We start from the raw sequence: 22,199 nt of genomic DNA, 5'->3' as shown, positions 1-22,199 counted from the left end.
TGTATAACCATAGTTTTTCATGATTTCTTCACATCTGCGAGGCATTAATTTTGTTGGTTTGGAACCAAGATTTTGCTCGTTTACTAGTATGCTTGGGGTCATTGTCTTGTTGAAACACCCATTTCAAGGGCATGTCCTCTTCAGCATAAGGCAACATGACCTCTTCAAGTATTCTGACATATCCAAACTGATCCATGATACCTGGTATGCGATATATAGGCCCAACACCATAGTAGGAGAAACATGCCCATATCATGATGCTTGCACCACCATGCTTCACTGTCTTCACTGTGAACTGTGGCTTGAATTCAGAGTTTGGGGGACGTCTCACAAACTGTCTGTGGCCCTTGGACCCAAAAAGAACAATTTTACTCTCATTAGTACACAAAATATTCCTCCATTTCTCTTTAGGCCAGTTGATGTGTTCTTTGGCAAATTGTAACCTCTTCTGCACACGTCTTATTTAACAGAGGGACTTTGCGGGGGATTCTTGCAAATAAATTGGCTTCACACAGGCATCTTCTAACTGTCACAGCACTTACAGGTTACTCCAGACTGTCTTTGATCATCCTGGAGCTGATCAATGGGTGAGCATTTGCTTATTCTTCTATACATTTTGATGGTTGTTTTCCGTTTTCTTCCACGCCTCTTTTTTTTTTTTTTTTGTCCATTTTAAAGCATTGGAGATCATTATAGATGAACAGCCTATAATTTTTTGCACCTGCGTATAAGTTTTCCCCTCTCCAATCAACTTTTTAATCAAACTACGCTGTTCTTCTGAACAATGTCTTGAACGTCTCATTTTCCTCAGGCTTTCAATGTTCAACAGGTGCTGGCTCCATCTTTAAATAGGGGACACCTGATTCACACCTGTTTGTTCCACAAAATTGACAAACTCACTGACTGAATGCCACACTACTATTATTGTAAACACCCCCTTTTCTACTTTGTTTTTTTTTTTACTAATAGCCCAATTTCATAGCCTTAAAAGTGTGCATATCATGAATGCTTGGTCTTGTTGGATTTGTGAGAATCTACTGGTACCTTGTTTCCCATGTAACAATAAGAAATATACTCAAAACCTGGATTAATCTTTTTAGTCACATAGCACTACTATTATTCTGAACACTACTGTACGTGCAAAAATATATGTCAGGGTTTGAAACAGAACCGCAGAATATGATTGATGAATGTTTAAACATACCCTCATGTAAAGAAAATTTATCTCAAATACATACAACAAACTTAACCACTGCCTCCCCCTCTTCTAATAAATATAAAGACAGTTGGGAGAAGGATATAGACATTCAAATTCCTAATATTTGGGAAGAATCACTTGAATATATACACTCCTGTTCCAACAACGCCAGATACTGTCTAATACAATTCAAAATTATACATAGACTTCATTATTCCAAATTAAAAATTCATTAATTTTTTTCAAATGCCTCACCAGCTTGTGATAAATGTCAGTCCTTTGATGCAACATTCTTTCATGCCTTTTTATCTGTCCTCAAGTTGCCACCTACTGGTCGGATGTGTTCAATACATTGCCAAGAATCGTTAATACTACACTTGTCACCAGTACCTTTGTTAATCATTCTGGGCACATCTCAGATATCTAGAAAATTGATCCCAGCACAGCAAAAGTTCATTTCCTATTCTCTCATCACTGCGAAAAATTACTTCTGACATCATGGAAAGGACCAGCAGTACCCAGCGCTAAAATGTGGCTACGAGAGATGTCCAACACTTAAAAATAACATCTCCTGCCATTGTTTCAGAATATTTGGCAACCCTTAATATATTTGTGGACTGTGTGTGTGTGTGTGTGTGTATATATATGTATATACATATTACCTCCACATCGTTTACATTCTTGCAATTTGTTCATTTTAATTTTGTATTCTTTGTTTTGTTCTGTTTTTTTATGTTTATACAAAACAATATTGAGCTACACTCAGTTAATTAAAAATTGTATAATGTAAAGTGCTCAATAAAAAAAAAGTTGTGACTGAAACACTCGCACAGGTTGTGCAACCGGTTAACAGATACATGGGTCTCATAGTTGGTCTTTATAAACTCTCGCATGTCTCAACTCACTCTCAACTTGATCCTATGGGTCGTCATAGACTCTGTTGACTCTGCATGGGGTTGCATCAATGATCGCGGATATTAATATGCATTTCACTCACAATTCGGTCGCAATGCAAGCTTGGTGTAAACACATAACAGATCACAACGGAAACCAGCCAAGACTTGTGAGAATAGACAAAATGTCATGATCTTATAGGTCTCAGTCTGGTGTAAATGGGGCATAAGTAGTACAAAGGGGGGTCGAGCAGTGATGATGCAATTTTTCCTTGTTTCACACCTGACAATATGTGACATCACAACTTTGTCCTCATCACTCCCTGTAGCACACATTTACACTCGCACCAAGTCAGACTGGAGAGTGAAGACCTAACTTCTCCAAGTCCAGAGCAGATTGTGTTTCGTGTCTCTCCCAGTACCTCAGACTTTAACCCTTCTCACAGCGGGTGTGTGTGTGGTGGCGTTTCGAGGCACATGTAGCACTTTCCACCTATCTCCTCACTATCTGCCATGACTCACTACAAACATGTCACACAACACCACAGTTAGCAGCACTTGCTGGGGTGTGGCAAGTGTTTGGTCATGTTCAAAACACTCAGCACTCAAAGTCACCTATCAAATGGACGTCTTTTGTGTGAAAGGGGCTTTAAGTTTACACAAAGAGAGGCTGCGGAGTGATGAACAGGGCTGGACTGGGGAAATTTTTCAGGCCGGGCATTTTTAACCAAGACCAGGCCACCACCAGATATCGAAGGGGAAAAAAATTAAGCCTGTTGTGACAGTGTGGTTTTTTGGGGGGGTTTTTTGGTCCCTTAACCGATCAATGTGCACCAGGAGACACATACATTTTAACACTGTAAGAAGCATTATGAAAAGTTCTCCCGAAATACAGTTATCATAGGCTTATCAAAAGTACGATCTATTGACAGTAGGTCACATTACTTTTTAGACATAATACTTGTTACTTAAACTTGAATGTTTCATTCAGCCTTGTTACTTAAATTTAGAAATAGAAATTATATAAAAACATTTGTTATAGAAATACTGTAGGCTATACTATAAATAATATATCATTACTTGTGTGATACAATTCATCATATAAAGCAAGAAATGACTGGATGACTGGACCAATGACTGGATACAAAGGTTGAACTTTTGAAACTGCAATACACAAAAAGACCACAAGACGGAGACAGTTGTCTCTCGCTACAAGTAACATCAAGGATTTATTTTATTACCAATTTGTGTTGCTAATCAACTTAGAGAATGACTCAATTTAAAGTAAAATGTTAGGTATGTGAAATTATGCCAGGACTTGGGAAAATACATTTTAGACAGGGACGCCGTTATACCACGCCACCGCACCACAGACTGTGCAAAACAGCATACTTCGTATGACCGACGCACGACCGTCACACAAATAGAATAAAGAATAAAGAAACAACCTGACGGCGGCAGCATGGTAGCTAGCCATGCACACCATTTGCACAGGTTACATTGCTAGGCTAGGTTATGTGACTGGCAGAGTTAGCACAAACAAAAATAAATATCCAACCTTAATTCATATCTGAGTGACCCAGTTAGACAGCCCTTTACTTCGGCCCAGAAGATCAGAATGTCTCTCACACACAGATGTGATTTATGAACAAGTTAGGTTGCTGTTCATCAATTAATAGCTGAAGTTAACCTTCACTTACCATCATGGCCGTAGTGGTCCCTGCCTCGTCCACCTGTTGAACTTCTTCTCCGCCACTTGTTGAGGCTGCCTGCCGCAGATGTGGATGCTCTGCATCCACGCGAAGCAAACATGTCTTATTTTAAGGCATTTTGCAGCATCTGCCTGAAGGGCTACTCTCTTCTGATCCCTGGCTCTTTCAGCGCCACCTTTCCTCTTCTTGCCACCATCCATATCGCTCGTTATCGCTCTGTCCGGCACTGGCGCACTGTGTAGCCCAACCGAGGCCCAAGATGGAGGGGTAATTGGCCTACCCCTCACCTCACTGGTCCAGGCCACAATCAATCATGACTAAAGGGCCGATCTACCAGTTTATGCACCAATAGGAGGGTTTATATACCGGTATCCAGTGTTGCCACAGTTACTTTGAAAAAGTAATCCAATTACTGATTACTCCTTGAAAAAGTAACTTAGTTACTTTACTGATTACTCAATTGTAAAAGTAACTAAGTTAGATTACTAGTTACTTTTTTAGTTACTTTCCCCAGCTGCCGACAACAACCCACCTCAACATGACAATACCTGTTTAGCCAAAACTCACTTTATAGTCACCCTTTCTTAACTTCAATGAAAATAAATACTTGTTTTATAAAAAGTAAAAGACCTCTTTCTTGACCTCATATTTAACTGTTGACAGCACTGTAACAGTAAAACTTGCAATTTCAAACCTACATTGTTTATAAATGTAATTATTAAATTCATTCTAGCATTTTTCTAACACTTAAATTCTCTCTAAATATTTTACTTGTCGAAATTAATATTATTTTAAGTAGTATTAGTAGTTGTAGTAAAAAAAAAAAAAAAAAAAGGCTTCAAAACTGGACCTTTAATCTAGGGGTGTTGTGGGGAGGGGGGGCACATCCCTCCCCACGCCCCCATTCCATCTGGATTCGCCCCTGCATTGGTGTTTGAGCACAAAGAATGGATAACATTTATTTATGCAGAAAACATGACCAGATTTACAGGTAAGAAAGTTTTATTGCGTTTTCACATCATGTGGTCCTCAGAAAGAGAGTTTAGGTGCATTTGAGTGGAAAATAGTGTTAGTTGTTGATGCGTCGCGGAGGATCAGCTGTTTTTAACAACCAGATACAGAGTGGCTCAGCTCACAATTCTAAATAAAGGAGGAAAAAAAGTATAAAAATGTCTTTGTAAAGCTCAGTGCAGGTGTGCTGATCACCGCGTTTTAAGAGGTGAGGACGAGTCGAGCAGCTGCAAAAAACCGTGGATGAAAAGCTCACAGCTCGTTTAAAGTGGGCAGTTCAGTCAAACCCCGACCTCCTGCCCACAGACCAAGTTTAATGCTGCTATCGACCCACAATGCAAAATAATAGTAACGCACAGTGACATGGAGAAGTAACTTTAATCTGATTACTGATTTGGAAAGAATAACGCGTTAGATTACTCGTTACTAAAAAAGTGGTCAGATTAGAGTAACGCGTTACCGGCATCACTGGTTACCACAGTTATTTTGAAAAAGTAATCCAATTACTGATTACTCCTTGAAAAAGTAACTTAGTTACTTTACTGATTACTCAATTGTAAAACTAAGTTAGATTACTAGTTACTTTCCCCAGCTGCCCACAACCCTCTGCCACCTCAACAAGACAATGAAACTTGTTTTGCCAAAACTCACATTATAGTCACCCTTTCTTGACTTCAATGAAAATATATACTTGTTTTATAAAAAGTAAAATGAAGACCTCTTTCTTGACCTCATATTTAACTGTTGACAGCACTGTAACAGTAAAACTTGTAATTTCTAACCTACATTGTTAATAAATGTAACTACTAAATTCTTTCTAACATTTAAATTTTCTCTAAACATTTTACTTGTCGAAATTATTATTATTTTAAGTAGTATTAGTAGTTGTAGTAAAAAAAAGGCTTCAAAACTGGACCTTTAATCTAGGGGTGTTGAGAGGGGGGGACATCCTTGCCCCATGCCCCCATTCCATCTGGATTCGCCCCTGCTTTGGCGTTTGAGCACAAAGAATGGATAACATTTATTTATGCAGAAAACATGACCAGATTTACAGGTAAGAAAGTTTTATTGTTTTCACATCATGTGGTCCTCAGAAAGAGAGTTTAGGTGCATTTGAGTGGAAAATAGTGTTAGTTGTTGACGCGTCACGGAGGATAAGCTGTTTTAACGTGCAGATACGGAGCGGCTCAGCTCAGAATTCTAAATAAAGGAGAAAAAAAAAAGCATAAAATGTCTTTGTAAAGGTCAGTGCAGGTGTGCTGTTGTCACCGCGCTTTAAGAGGTGACGACGAGTCACAGCTGCTACAAAAAAAACAAAACAAAACACGCGGATGAAAAGCTCACAGCTCGCTTTACTTCGTATTTAAAAAAAAAAAATCTGCAGGCCAGTAGGCCATCAGGGTGTGCAATACTATCAGTCCAGCGGTGGTGATGAAGCAATTCTTTCCCAACATCCAAAATAGATAACATTTGGAAAAAAAATACACTATTTGCACACGGCACATGAAACACACTGCATGTGTTGCGTGTTAACAGAATATTTTTTGGCCCACAGGTAGATGACATCAGGAGCTAATAAAATCCAATTTTTCATCCAAATAAATTAACCCATTCCTGCCTGATCCTTAAGGACTCCAAAAAAGGGGGCATTCTGGTGGTAGGGCCCACTTTGAGCCAAATTTTCTCCAAATTATAAATCATTCAGGATACGGATTCATGCATTAAATGATGTCATCATGGAACACTGTCAAAACCGCAGTCTGTTTACTTCAACAGTGGCTATATATGCCATGCCAGGCACTCAGAAAATTGATTTTTGGTTACAAAAACACTTTGAACACTTAAAATTGAAAACTTTATAACCAAGGAAATCTTTATTACGTTTAAAATGAACAATAAGGCCAGTTGAAGGATCCCTGAAAAAAAACAACCTATTATCTGTTATTTGTTTTGAGATATGGCCCTTCAAGGTTGGAAAGAAAACGTGTCTGTGCTAAAAAAGTGCCACGCCCCCTTCCTTGGACACTTCTGCATTGAAACCTACTTGGAGTACGAACTTAATATTTCCTATTTTTCATAATGAGTCTATAATCTCCAAAATATCTGAAAATAAAGCATTTTCAGCTTGGGACTCCGACGAGGGCGGTCGCATCTCCTCCACTCTCCCTTATCTCTCTGCTTTTAACCTTCAAGTCCCTACTTCACCAGACTGTGAATTCCTCAAAACTATATTGGATTCTGGATCTATTGGACTACTACTGGATTAACCATGGAATTGATCAGCTGGTCTCTGAACGCTATTGACACCATTTTTTCTACAAGAAGGTCAGGACCGGGGGATCCTACCTGCCCAGATGGAACGTATCCTGCGAGCTATGTCCTCGACTCCTGGGGGTCTTGGCGTGTTGCATGCTTGGCGCCTTTCTCCGTTGAGGACATCAAGGATTTATTCATTTTTTGTCTCATGGCAGCAGGGCTGGTATTTTTTGGCTTATGTGCTGCCCTGATCTACCGGAAAATTGGCAAGACGGCAGCATCAAGAACCACGGGCCCTTGCTTGTCCATCATGATTAACGAGGTTGGCAAGGCAGTGCATTCTCACACTGCGTTGACTCTTGAACTCAGACGCAAATTGGATGACACCTTGGAGCTGATGCGTGCCTTGCAGTTGAAGCTGAAGATTTTGGAGGCCGGTGAATATTCTTAATTTATAATTGGGAATATTCTTAATTCATAATTGGGATTTGGTTGTTCAAGTGGAGCTGTTAAAAGTGTTTTTCACTGCTCAGCTACAACACTCAGGCTTATCTAGCCTCAAGGACAAATTGCCCACTGTTTACCTCCAGAGGAATTTATTCAGGCCTTGGTGAGATTATTCGGCTCCATTCTTATCTCAACCCACAAAAGCCACTTTTCCACTACAAAGCTCCAGCACTACTTGGCTCTACTCTACTCGGTCTGGTTCCAAGCGTGAGCTTTTCCACTGCAAATGGTACCTCTTCGACGTGGGCGGGGTCAGCAGAGCAAACTGCAGTGACGTCGTTTTATACGCGACACAAACATAAACAATGGCGAACTCCGTTGTGTTTACTGCTGTGTGAGTTTTTAAGAGAAAGTTGCTGGCGTACAGAAGACTTTGGGAATTCATATGAAGATGAAGACGAGAAGATACAAGCTGCTAGAGATGAAAAGGCAGAGCATGACGGTAAGCTAATCGTTAGCTTCCTAAGTAGCTCGTAAATAAGTAACTGCAGACTGTCGCTATTAACTATTAAAATTGTGGCTGTCAAAATAAAGCGTTAATTTAGATTAATTACAATACCTATCAGGCCTTCAGCCACACTTTGCTCCATTTTGTTTTGACGTCAGTGACTTGGTCTGTGAATAAAGACGCGTTTCTGAGCAATACATGTGTTAATGTCAATACTTTTTTTTTTTTAACCAAAGTAACTTGCTTTGATAACTTATTGTTAAATCTCAAATGTGGGAGTTTGTGCATTTACTGACATTCACGCACAAAATGTTGATTCGGTTTTAATGACCATTAATTAACGTCGTCACTGAATTCGAACAGACACATTAAAAACGTTTGTTTTTCATCCAGATTTTAATGTTCAATGGACAAATTTAAAACATGAAATCTAATAAGATAATTATTAAAGGAGTCATATTGTGCAGAAAGAATCAGCCTCCAAACTCCCACAATTCTGTATTTATAGACATTCTTTATATCCTTTTATTGTCATTGTACACAAATACAATGAAATTTGCCTGCATTTAACCCATCCAAATTACACTTGGACAGTTCTCCCAATTTAAGACCAATTTACAGATTGTTTAATACCTCCTTGATATGTAACAAAAATAACCCCGATCATTTTTTACCTGATTATTAAATGTCCCAAACACACACAGATCTGAGTTTTTTTTTTTAATATACCTGCAATTAAATGATTCATTTAGATTAACTAATCACAAACCTTGTAATCACATTATTTTTTTAATAACCTGACAGCACTAATTAAAATATGTATGCTGTGTGTGTGTTTCAGATGGTTTTCTCAGAGTCACCGCTGCAGAGGTTCATGCCACAGAATGGGACACCTTTGTCATCATCATGTTATACACCAGTTATCTTTCACTGTGAAGTTTGAATAAATTATTGTACTTTTTGCTAAAATGTCTCCACTTGTGTAACATCAGTTTGATTGTAAAAGTTACCAAGGTTTACTGATTTAAAGGCTAACAGTTTGAAAAGCTGTTTCAGCATAATCCAGTAGTAAAATAAGTTTTACATTTAATGGGGTCATAAATGTAAATGTAACAGACAGTAAAACTAGTTGTTCAAAATTCCTTGATGTAATGGTGCCTTCACTGAAGTGAGTAAACCTTTTTGTTTATGTCAAATACCATTTGGTAAAATCTCAGTTTAGACATGATTATTCCAGCATCTGTGTAAAGATTCAGCCAGGTGTCGTGTGCAGTGTCTTCTGGAGAGGCTAAAACCCAAATTAAAAATTCTTAGAAATGAACCAAAATGTTTTTTACTGTTGACTCAATGAAATGACAAATTATGATACAGTCGAGTCAAATTGTTTACTGCAACAAAAAAGAGCAAATACAACCCCTGGCAAAAATTATGGAATCACCGGCCTTGGAGGATGTTCATTCAGTTTAATTTTGTAGAAAAAAAACAGATCACAGACATGACACAAAACTAAAGTCATTTCAAATGGCAGCTTTCTGGCTTTAAGAAACACTATAAGAAATAAGGAAAAAAATTGTGGCAGACAGTAACAGTTACTTTTTTAGACCAAGCAGAGGGAAAAAAAATATGGAATCACTCAATTCTGAGGAAAAAATTATGGAATCATGAAAAACAAAAGAATGCTCCAACACATCACTAGTATTTTGTTGCACCACCTCTGGCTTTTATAACAGCTTGCAGTCTCTGAGGCATGGACTTGTTTGTTATGTTGTTTGAATTTGTTATGCCAGTGCCACAAAAAGCCAGTAAAATTAAAGCTGTTGTAACACCAGGACTTGCAGCAGCATTGGATAGGACCAAAACAACAGACAGAAGTGCCACCTACAACCCCTGGCAAAAATTATGGAATCACTGGCCTCAGAGGATGTTCATTCAGTTGTTTAATTTTGTAGAAAAACAGCAGATCACAGACATGACACAAAACTAAAGTCATTTCAAATGGCAACTTTCTGGCTTTAAGAAACACTATAAGAAATCAGGAAAAAAAAAATACTTTACTTTTTTAGACCAAGCAGAAGGAAAAATTATGGAATCACTCAATTCTGAGGAAAAAATTATGGAATCATGAAAAACAAAAGAACGCTCCAACACAAGTATTTTGTTGCACCACCTCTGGCTTTTATAACAGCTTGCAGTCTCTGAGGCATGGACTTAATGAGTGACAAACAGTACTCTTCATCAATCTGGCTCCAACTTTCTCTGATTGCTGTTGCCAGATCAGCTTTGCAGGTTGGAGCCTTGTCATGGATCATTTTCTTCAACTTCCACCAAAGATTTTCACTTGGATTAAGATCCGGACTATTTTTTGACCCTATGTGTCTTTTTGCAAGGAATGTTTTCACAGTTTTTGCTCTATGGCAAGATGCATTATCATCTTGAAAAATGATTTCATCATCCCCAAACATCCTTTCAGTTGATGGGATAAGAAAAGCGTCCAAATATCAACGTAAATTTGTGCATTTATTGATTATGTAATGACAGCCATCTCCCCAGTGCCTTACCTGACATGCAGCCCCATATCATCAAGACTGTGGAAATTTACATGTTCTCTTCAGGCAGTCATCGTTATAAATCTCATTGGAACGGCACCAAACAAAAGTTCCAGCATCATCACCTTGCCCAATGCAGATTCGAGATTCATCACTGAATATGACTTTCATCCAGTCATCCACAGTCCACGATTGCTTTTCCCTTAGCCCATTCTAACCTTGTTTTTTCTGTTTAGGTGTTAATGATGGCTTTCGTTTAGCTTTTCTGTATGTAAATCCCATTTCCTTTAGGCGGTTTCTTACAGTTCGGTCACAGACGTTGACTCCAGTTTCCTCCCATTCGTTCCTCATTTGTTTTGTTGTGCATTTTCGATTTTTGAGACATATTGCTTTAAGTTTTCTTCTTGATGCTTTGATGTCTTCCTTGGTCTACCAGTATGTTTGCCTTTAACAACCTTCCCATGTTGTTTGTATTTGGTCCAGAGTTTAGACACAGCTGACTGTGAACAACCAACATCTTTTGCAACATTGCATGATGATTTACCCTCTAAGAGTTTGATAATCCTCTCCTTTGTTTCAATTGACATCTCTCGTGTTGGAGCCATGATTCATGTCATTCCACTTGGTGCAACAGCTCTCCAAGGTGTGATCACTCCTTTTTAGATGCAGACTAACGAGCAGATCTGATTTGATGCAGGTGTTAGTTTTGGGGATGAAAATTTACAGGGCGATTCCATCATTTTTTCCTCAGAACTGAGTGATTCCATATTTTTTTCCTCTGCTTGGTCTAAAAAAGTAACCGTTACTGACTGCCATTATTTTTTTCCTGATTTCTTATAGTGTTTCTTAAAGCCAGAAAGTTGCCATTTGAAATGACTTTAGTTTTGTGTCATGTCTATGATCTGCTTTTTTTCTACAAAATTAAACAACTGAATGAACATCCTCCAAGGCCGGTGATTCCATAATTATTGCCAGGGGTTGTACACATAAAAAAAGCAACAAACTATACAAAAGTTTCATGTGTCGATCACACTGAAACCAGTTCAGCTTCAGCCTCAACGTCACTCAAGATGGTCAGATTCTCCTGCTGGAACAGGCTCCCTTTATCTCTTGCCTGGACAATAATGAAGGTAGAAATGGGAAAGAAAGTTAAAAAAAAAAAAAAAAACCTTCAATCTCTGTATGATCATTCCCCAGAGTTGCAGTTATCTTGGTCACTTTGTATAAAAATTATGTTCTTTCAAACTTATCCTCCAACAAATCAGTTCATTTGGAGCATCATTTTGAAAGAACATGACTTTTATGCAAAGCAATCAAGATAAACTTTGGGAAGGTCCAGCAAATTTGCTGGACCTTTGTGGAATTTATGACAATATTTATGAGTTCTGGATTTTTTTTTTTGTTTGTTTTTGGTGAAGTGGGGGGGGTCACCCTGTATATATATCGTATTTGGGAAAGTTAAGGTGATGTGAGACACGTTATTCTTACCTGTGATGACACGTTGCTGTGTGGTGCTGGACGTTGATACAGATGTTGAAGCTGGTGTTCGAACCCTTCTCACTTATGGAACTGGATTCTTCAACAAAAACAAAATGGCGACATGTCAAAAAAAAAAAAAAAAAACACATCACCGTAATGGCACTAAATGAGTCAAATGTACACGTTTGTTGTCTTGCTGACTTGAGGTGTTTTTCTGTCAGAAGTTAATACTTTAAAGCGGAGCACGGAATTAGCTAGCTCGCTAGTTAGCAGTCAGCTAGCTCACTGTGTCCGCATACATGAGACAACGATGTTACTTTAACACAAGTTTAGACTCATAATCTTCGGTTGTTAAAGTGTCCTTCCCACCAATGGGAAAAGGAACGTTAAACGGTGCTTTCAGTCACAAAAACACTTACCATCCGTCGCTTCCAAGCCGAGTCGCGGTCATTCTGCCTCCCGTTGCTCGCCGGTCGGTGTCCGTAAACAGCGTTCCTGCGGTCGTACCGTTTCCAGCCCTTTTACGGTCTGACCTACTCCGGTCACTGTGGTCCTTTAATCACTTTTAAGCTTTTTCAGCTGTTCTCTGAGCTGTTCTCCGGTGAGCCGAGTGCGGCCTCATTTCGGATCGCTTCATCCACTCTGTATTTTCTCCTCCGCCACCAAACATAAACGTCCGCAGCTCATCCACAGACCACGGTGTGGTTTTGTGCGAGTAAAAAAATAAAAAATAACTCGCAGTGAAACGAAAGAAAACGACGGTCGCTGTATTTAAAAATGGCGGGTTTTGATTTTCCTCTCCGACGGCGCACTCATGACTCATCCAGTGACGACGTTCGCTGACCAATCAGTGGCCGGCAGCCTGTTGACGTCACATTTTAGTATCGGCTCGGCTCGCTTGGAACCGCTCCCGAGCAGGTACTAAAAAAAACCTACCCGGTACTAAAAACTACCCTAATGGAAAAGCGAAAAAACCGAGTAGAGTCCAGCCGAGTAGTGCTACTTTTGTGAAGTGGAAAAGCGCCTAAAGACAATAAACTGACTTACACACAGACTGAAGCATGCTCCAGCTTTTCCCTTTTACCTCCCTTCCTGCCCCCCTGTGGCAGGCCGCCGTTCTTCCCAAGCTGGCAGGCGGCGCGACTCCAGTTGCAGCGGCTACACACACTCACATCGCCTCAATTTGGAAAATGGACTGTTTCAAGTTTAGTGCACATAAACAATGTCAAATGTATATGTGTTGTCTTAATTCTGATGTGTGCCATTATTACGGTAAACAAGTAATAATTGTGGATTAATTGCTGTTTGTCTGTGGAATGAGAGTGTGGCAATTTCGTTAATAAAGCTATCCATCCATCCATCCATCCAAATCTGAGACAACAAGCCGGGGAGATATAATTGCTTGATTTCATATGGAATGACTCAGAGAGCAGTAGGAGGTATTGAGACCGATCACAGGTCTCAATAATTTGAACTGTTGCATCTTAATCTTTTTAATTCCATTTTATTATTTTATTCTTTTCTGCTGATTGTTTTTATCTTAAGATTTTCTGTATTTATTCTCATTTACCCTTGGTTTTATTTATTTATGTATTCCTGTAGCACTGAGATTTTTATTAATGAAAGGTGCATTATAAATAAAATTTATTATTATGATGATGAGGAGGAGCAGGAGTAGCTGCCTGAAGGTTGAGCCGGACATTGTGACGGACATTTATAACTTCTGGAGATGACAGAGAAAGTATGACGGTACATCTTGTGACTCAGCCATGGATGCTCAGAAGAAAAAAAAAAAAAAAAGACAGCAATGTGATTCATCTATAATATTCAAGACAGCAAAAGATACCCCGAACGCCTATGGCGTTTCGAAAACTAAGGGGGGGGGGGGGGGGTCTGAGGGGGATCCCCACAGGAAATTTTGAGAATACAAGTGCCCCGTGGTGCATTCTGGTGCATTCTTTGGACTAAATTTGGACCTGTACTGAAACAGCTGTTAAGAGTTCTCTTGTGATCTCATGCAGTATGGCACATGTGGCTTTTGAATGCATGTGGTGCCATCCTGTAGGAGCATGTACAGAATATAACAACACAAGTTTACAAATATAGCTAAATCTTGATGAAAACTTTATTCAGTTTGTTTTTGATTGGGCTCAAAGACTAGGCAATTAAAAATCATAACTCTCAACTAACATGTTATAACTAACTTTATAACTGCTTTCAGACTAGGTAAAGAGATATATCACATAATAATACTGAAGCCACTCGATTACTATTATTCATTCAATAATGCACAACAATAAAAATGTTAAATTTGTTTAAATTATCCATCTCAGTCTGAGCCCAAACACCTCTAAGAATCTGAACCTGAATTTTTTTTTTTTCGATTTTATACAGAAATTCATGTATTGATTAACATACCTTATAGTAAAAAAAAAAAGCCACATATTCTTGTGTAAATTCCGGTAAATCCACTCAAAGCCAGTGTCTTTTTGCCATGAAAAAATTAATAAAAAAATAAAAATTAATAAAAACTCATTTACATTCTTGTGTAAAATCATGTAAATCCAGTCAAAGCCAGTCTTTTTTTCCCCCAATGAAAGTCTAGATTAATGAAAAAAGTCACATAATCTTGTCTAAAATCCTGTTTGAACAGCACAATGTTTATTTTCCAGAGAGCGAAAAATTCTTACCGTGTTTCCTGAGGGCACAGTTCACTTTTCCCGTTTCTTTTATCTTTCAGATGTGTTCATGAAGACAGCGACAATTCCACGGACTCTTGTCCATATCACACTTTTTCAAAGTCTCTCTCGCCATCTTCTCTCTGTCCGACGTCGGTCCGTGACAGAGACATGCTGCACAAGTCAACTTTTAAAAACGTTAGAGTTCTAAAGGTTTGTGATGTCCACAAGCTACGTTTAGCTTAAGCTTCACACAGGAGACACACAGCGTCGCCGCAGCAACCAACCAGTCCTGCTTTACGACAACTGTCGCAACAGCCAGGCTTTTTTTCTCCGAGGACACTGATTTGTATCAGTGTCCGCAAACCGCCGCGGTCTTATAAAACTTGCACGATGTCGTAAAAAAAAAAACAACACTTTGTAATCGGTATTTTAAAAACTCAATGACAATGACGATTACAGAGTGAAACACTCTTTTTGGCCGTCTGAACCGCTCACCCAAACATGCCTTTAGAGGCAGATCCAGCCGCTGTGGTACCACTGCTGCCCACATGCACCGCAGGTCACAAAAGTCATTGCATCTTCATCTGGGCCACCTCGCCGCACCCATGCAGGCAAGAAGAGTGCGCCTCGAGACACCTGTGTCACCCTACAGTCTGACCCACTGCACCGTTTGCAGTGTATCCTGTTAGTCAGCGTGCCCTCCACACCCTGTGGCAGCTGATGCTCGTGCACCCCATGAGATGTGTACTCCTCCCTCAGCTGGCGGAGCTCCACGCTGGCCATCTCTTCTGATGACATCCGGGCGAAGGCCTGAGGTGACAGCGAGCCGCTCAGGAGACCATGACGGAGGTGGTCGCTTTTAGGGTTCTTGAGGTTGGCCACCTTGCTGCGGACACAGGCTTTGTACTTGACGGGGCTGGCTCTGTGGAACTCGTGGATGTGGTGTTCAACCTCTGTGGCGAGCTCTGCAGCTTTGTTCTCATTAGATTGTTCAGGACGGAGGGCAACGAGGAGGAGCTGGACACATTTGTCCCTTACAGATGAGAAATCAGAAGATGTAGACGTGTTGTTGGTGGAATTATTTGATGTGCAGTCCTGTGATTTGGACTTTAGGCCATATGTGGCTTGTTCCACTGTAGAAGCTTGAACACATTGACCCTCAGCACCGCACGTCAGGGTCTGTGCGGACGCAGAGTCCTCCTGAGCGGACAACGTATTGTCCTCAGCATCATCACCTCCAAATAAATTCCTGGTAGAGACAGCAGAATCCTCACAACCCTCAAGGTATTTCCCAACACGGGGACGATTGCTGTACTGTCTCTTCCACTTGGCTAACAAATGCTTGACTGTCTTCTTCACAGCGTCATCAGGGCAGGTTCTCAGGAGCCTGTAGAGAACCTTGACAATGTCAGTCATTTCCATCTGCTCTGATGTGACACACGACTTATCCAGATCTCCAAGGACAGTCATCATGGTCCCATAGTTTCTCTTAGTAGTCAGTTTGTGGATCTGGACAGCATAATGGGTGATCTGTTTTGCATCCATTGGAACTGCAAACAAAAAAGATAACAAAAGGCATCAGAGAGCGATATGCTTTAGCTCATCCTGTGAGGCTTTTTGGTTGTTGGGTTATAAAGGTGTTTTTCAGACCATGTAATCTATGACCTTGACCTTTGACTAAACAACTCCAACATCAAATCACCTCTAGATATCTGTCCAAGTAATATTTCTACCAAGTCTGAAGAAGAAGATCTGTCAAGCTGATTGAGTTATTTTGTCCACAAACACACACACACACCACTGAAAAAATATGACGCTATTGCCGCTTCTCCGATGCTACTGCTTCATGAGGCCACTAACATTTGAAAAATGACAGTGAAAAAGCTAGAGAGAGGGAACAAGCATTCAGAAAACTGCCACAGTCTTACCTGTAGTAGTGTGCCTAAATTGAAAGAGTGGCGACATGACAGTCCAAAAAAAAAAAAAAAAAAAACGGTCACATGACTCATGGTGCCATCTTGTTTCCAAAATATCGTTCGCTGCTAATCTGTTTGCATGGAAGTCCAGCTATTTTATTTATTTATTCACTGAGAATGCCAGGTTGCTGTGCATTTGGATGCACAAATAGACACAACAAGGGCTTCAAGATGTACAGATTCCCTTCAGATCTGAACAGAAGACAAATTTGGGAAAATAAAGTCAGCCGTGTGGGATGGAAGCGACATCATCGTCAAAGCTTTGAGAGGTAAATTTATTGTTCAGTCCCACACATCAGTTACGACGACGAACTGGAGTCAGGTGGAAACCCCGATGAGGACGACGAGCATGCAGATGAGCTTCCCTGAGACGGTTTCTGACAGTTTGTGCAGAAATTCTTTGGTTATGCAAACTGATTGTTTCAGCAGCTGTCTGAGTGGCTGGTCTCAGACGATCTTGGAGGTGAACATGCTGGATGTGGAGGTCCTGGGCTGGTGTGGTTACACGTGGTCTGCGGTTGTGAGGCTGGTTGGATGTACTGCCAAATTCTCTGAAACGCCTTTGGAGACGGCTTATGGTAGAGACATGAACATTCAATACACGAGCAACAGCTCTGGTTGACATTCCTGCTGACAGCATGCCAATTGCACGCTCCCTCAAATCTTGCGACATCTGTGGCTTTGTGCTGTGTGATAAAACTGCACCTTTCAGAGTGGCCTTTTATTGTGGGCAGTCTAAGGCACACCTGTGCACTAATCATGGTGTCTAATCAGCATCTTGATATGGCACACCTGTGAGGTGGGATGGATTATCTCAGCAAAGGAGAAGTGCTCACTATCACAGATTTAGACTGATTTGTGAACAATATTTGAGGGAAATGGTGATATTGTGTATGTGGAAAAAGTTTTAGATCTTTGAGTTCATCTCATACAAAATGGAAGCAAAACCAAAAGTGTTGCATTTATATTTTTGTTGAGTGTATTATCACTGAGAAATAAAGTTTGTACAGTTTCTCAAAAGTGTGTTTCTTGGAAAGCGCGCTGGTAGCATTCCATCAGCGTGATGCCGTGACGTCACAACGTGTAGGGTCCCGTCTTTGTCTGTTTGACAACAGGAACAGATGGACCTCAGCATGGACAGTGATGAGATCGAGAACTTTTCTGACTCCTCTTCAAGTGTGGATTATTTCTGACTCGGATCCTGAGGATGTCGCAGCAGTGATTAGACCCAGATTGGAGACTGGAGCCGTATCTTTTGGACGAACATTCAAACCAGGAGTATTCTGGCAGCGAAAATAATGCTGACAGTGTTTATGCCGGAGCCGAAGCAGAGGCAAGAGACGTGCCAATTCCGATGGATTTTGAAAGGCTTCAGAATATGGAATGATAAGGGAGGCTTTGATTTTTGTTGCTGCTGTTTATAACATGATAATTACAGTGGTGCCTCGTTTATCGCGGGAGTTACGTTCTAAAAATAACGGGACATGCCTATCTCGGCTTTCAGTGCTTACCAGTCGAGTGAGTATAAGATAAATTGTGGAGAGCTGGACATGTCCCAACTTGTCCTCTGGCACTCCGAAACGGAGGTGTTCCTTTGTCTCGCTTCATCAGCGAACCGGTCATGACGCGCGAAGTCTCCGCGCGGCTTTCCATGACAAAATCTCTTGTTAAAAGTGAAATCTGCCAGAAAATGGCTGATGTCCAGCTCTTGTGATAACCAGAGAAATTGCACACAATGGTCCCGGCTCCACACAGCGATCCGTTTAGAAATGATGTGGTGGTTTCTGCCTCTCGATGGCGGCTCGGAGCACGGCGCACCGTGCGCCATTGTGGGCCATCCTTAAAGCTGTAGTAACACTCCTTATTCTCTGTGAAGCCCGTAAAATTTTCACCGAAAGCCAGATAAATTTTTCCAATGGTTTCCAGCTGCCTGTCTCTAACAGTTTCTATAAAAATTCTGATTGGAAAAAAAGCCCAAATCATTCCGCCATTTTCTCGCAATGAAACAACGACAAGAGGGGTGGAGCAGTGCTCACTCAAAGCCTGCCCACAGGCGAATGACGCAACCGACAGGTGTGGAAAAACGCACGCATGTGCACGAAGGTTCAAGTTTGGATGACGTAAAAACATATGAATCAAATCCATACAGTTTTTGAAAAAAAAAAAAAAAAAGGTACGATACTTTTCTAACAGACCTCGTACACCATCAATTTTGATTCATTGATATTTACATTTACTACCTATCTGTTACCTATCTTTTGTGTGTGATTTTGTTATAAATTTGATTGCAAAACAAAGTCTGCATGAAGGACTTCAAATGTGTTTGTCTTTTAACCAAGTTCTGCTGGACAAACTTTAGCCCATTAAATATGACATTTGTAAGACATCAGCATTACAAAAACAAATGTTGGGCAATTGTTTTGATTAAAATGATTGGCATTTGGCCTATGTCTAAAACAGGTTAACCTGGGCAGTGCCGGGTACTCTAGCTAGTCATATTATAATAGTGTTTACAGTGCACACACTGATAAATTGATCAGAAAAGGCTGCACGTTTACAGCATAAAGTCGGTTAAACGAGGAAAATGTACAGCTTACTTTTGATTTGGAGGTGATGATTGTAGAAAGAAAAGCTTGTTGGGGGTCAAATTAGTCCATAATGAAGCATAAACCAGAGACAGAGAACTTTAAAACTGTCACACACGTCATTGCATGACATGGAGTTACAGAGCTGCAGCTGCATAAATCAGGCTTTAAATTAAATAAACAAATCATCATAAATTGTAAATTTATGTAAATTTTATATCTTAACTATTTTAATATTTATTTTGATACCACCTGTACCTGGATGTGTTGCTGTATGTGGTTAAATGATTTAAAAAAAAATGCTGAAAACATAAAAGGTTCATTCAGTAGTTCAGTGCAGTTAGGCCCAAAACAGCGCCATGTTCTGAGTTGATGCCACTCTCTCAATTTAGGCACACTTGCCTTTACACCCCCGCGTACAGTAGCCGCGATGGAAATTATAGAATGAATTGCAACATATCACAGAATTGTGCTTATCATTATTGTACAGATGAGGCTTACTGGTCACAGCGAGTCATAATAATGTTTGATGACATCACATATAGACATTAGAATGCAACATTCTACTTGCTGATTTATGTGCACACTAAATCATCCTTCAAGCTCTTCAAATTTCCAGGTTACTGAGAAAAATGCGGGTTTTGGATCGAACGATGTCATCATGGCATTAACTACAAATCTGCACATGGCAATCTGGTTGCTGATTCACAGGGACTTGAGCTCATCCTTCTTGCTAACATGACATCATACGGTGACATCACCATGACTCCACATATTGATTAGCAGGTCATATTTTGTCTGCTGATGCATATGCATTTGGTGTCATTCTTCTAGCTCTCTCAGTTTTGAAATTATTCCCAAAAATGAGATTTTTGGACAATTCACAGACCTCGAATGACCTTTGATCTTCATATTAATGTCACGCAACGATGTTATGAGCAAGTCAGAATCAGAATCGTCTTTATTGTCATTGTAATTTGCATTCCAACGAGATTTGAGTGCAACTCCAAAAAGGTGCTTTTCCGAGGTGCAAGTCATTCTTAGCCAAATAAAAGATAATAAAATTTAACAATAAATTCTTCTAATTTAACAATAAATTCTTCTAAGTCACATGCATTATGAATTAAATTGGCAAAGCAGTTCATGTGATATTCATAAGAACACACACACACACACACACACACACACACACACACACACACACACACACACACACACACACACACACACACACACACACACACACACACACACACACACACACACACACACACACACACACACACACACACACACACACACACACACACACACACACACACACACAAAGAGAACCCTTTTGGGGATGACACCAAAAAAAACACCAACAACGAATGAACCAACACAGACTCAGACTCTGGCATTTACAACAACAGCACCGCAATCTATAAACTTGATAGCCCTATGCGCAAACCTTTATTTAAACACGTGATATAAAATACTGACGTCTTTGTGGTTCTTTACCTGAATTTCCTCACGGAAATATACAGTTTGTGGGTTTGAAGCTACTTCTCACGACGCCGAAGCAGCTTCATGTCAGCAGCCATGTTGGATCTCAAATGCCCAGCTGACCACTAGATGGCGGTGTAGACTCAGAAAAATCAAATGTGGGTTTCTTCTTCTTCTTCTTCTTCTTCTTCGTCGGCAGTCTAGGCACGTTCAGTGCATTGCTTCCCCCCTCAGGTCATAAGACGTATAACACTTATTAAAACTATAGAGATGGAGATAGCACTCCTATATTTTCCAATATAATCCACAATTTAAAAAAAAAAACAGACCAAATTCGCTCTCTCCTTTGGGGAAGCTCCATGCCCTAGTATTGTCCTTAAGGATAAGGTACTATAACCCAAATCTGTCAATTCACTTCACTTCTATCCTCTCCATACAAAGGATGTTGTAATAACACATGAAGAACAGATTCAGAGATGCCGCAAAAATGACAGCAACCATCTGGATGTTTCCCAAGCACATACAGCCTACTGTTTAATACACAGTGACCCAACCTAATGGGTAAATGAACTGCATTTATATAGTGCTTTTCCATCTGCACCAGGTGCTCAAGGCGCTTTACAAATAATGCCTCACATTCACCCCGATGTGAGGGTGCTGCTATACAAGGCGCTCACTACACAGCAGGAGCAATAGGGGATTAAAGACCTTGCCCAAGGGCCCTTAGTGATTTTCCAGCCAGACTGGGCTTTTGGTCTCAATCCCAATGCCTTAACCACTAGATCACCATCTCTTCCAAGCCTAAGCCTTGCCAACTTCACATCATCGTGTCGTGAGACACCTAGTGATATATTACCCTGCTCTATCGTTGAAACAATAGTGTGAAGGTGTCTTAGATGTGAGTTTCATGTTACTTTTCCACCTTGAAGCTCGTCACATCCATTTTTATGAAGCTAATTTTCGTGAACTGTTTGGATAGAAGTTAAAATACCAATATACAGACCACAGTTTAATTTAAGGTGTGTGTTCCAGCCTACCTGTCTGTGTCCTTGACTCGCCCCTCCCAGATAGTCAAGCTTGGCACCCTGTCCCCACGTGTAACCCCACATTTCCATCGCTTGTATCCACAACCTTGTTCTTTCAGTCATTACCGAAAGGTCATGACCATAGGTGAGGATAAGAGCTTAAAATTGATGAGAAAATTAAGAGTCCCACAGTCTGACACAGCTCTTTCTTCAACCATAACCATCTCTTCACACTCAGCTTCATACCTGCCCAGTGCACATCAGAGGTCACTGTCTGAAGCCAGCGGAACCACATCAGCCACAAAAAGCAGAGATGTATTCAGACGCCGCCAAACTGGACACCCCCTGCCCCTGACTGTGCCTTGAAATCTTGTCCATGAGGTAATTCAGTCTC

At 40.3% G+C, this 22,199-nt stretch overlaps 1 protein-coding gene across 1 annotated transcript; it reads right to left on the bottom strand.

Moving 5' to 3' along the window:
• Positions 1-1,676: 1,676 nt before the first annotated feature.
• Positions 1,677-20,892, bottom strand: LOC117514509 (transcription elongation factor A N-terminal and central domain-containing protein). Its single transcript, XM_034175009.1, has 4 exons — positions 20,796-20,892; positions 15,211-16,281; positions 13,090-13,092; positions 1,677-1,688 (listed from the first exon to the last, which is right to left on the bottom strand). The coding sequence occupies exon 2, from the start codon at positions 16,274-16,276 to the stop codon at positions 15,239-15,241; it is 1,038 nt and encodes a 345-aa protein (XP_034030900.1). The 5' UTR covers positions 16,277-16,281; positions 20,796-20,892; the 3' UTR covers positions 1,677-1,688; positions 13,090-13,092; positions 15,211-15,238.
• Positions 20,893-22,199: the final 1,307 nt, after the last annotated feature.

Source organism: Thalassophryne amazonica, chromosome 1 (genome assembly GCF_902500255.1).
Source record: "Thalassophryne amazonica chromosome 1, fThaAma1.1, whole genome shotgun sequence".
NCBI classification, from domain to species: Eukaryota; Metazoa; Chordata; class Actinopteri; order Batrachoidiformes; family Batrachoididae; genus Thalassophryne; species Thalassophryne amazonica.
This window is presented reverse-complemented; position numbering and strand designations above follow the sequence as displayed.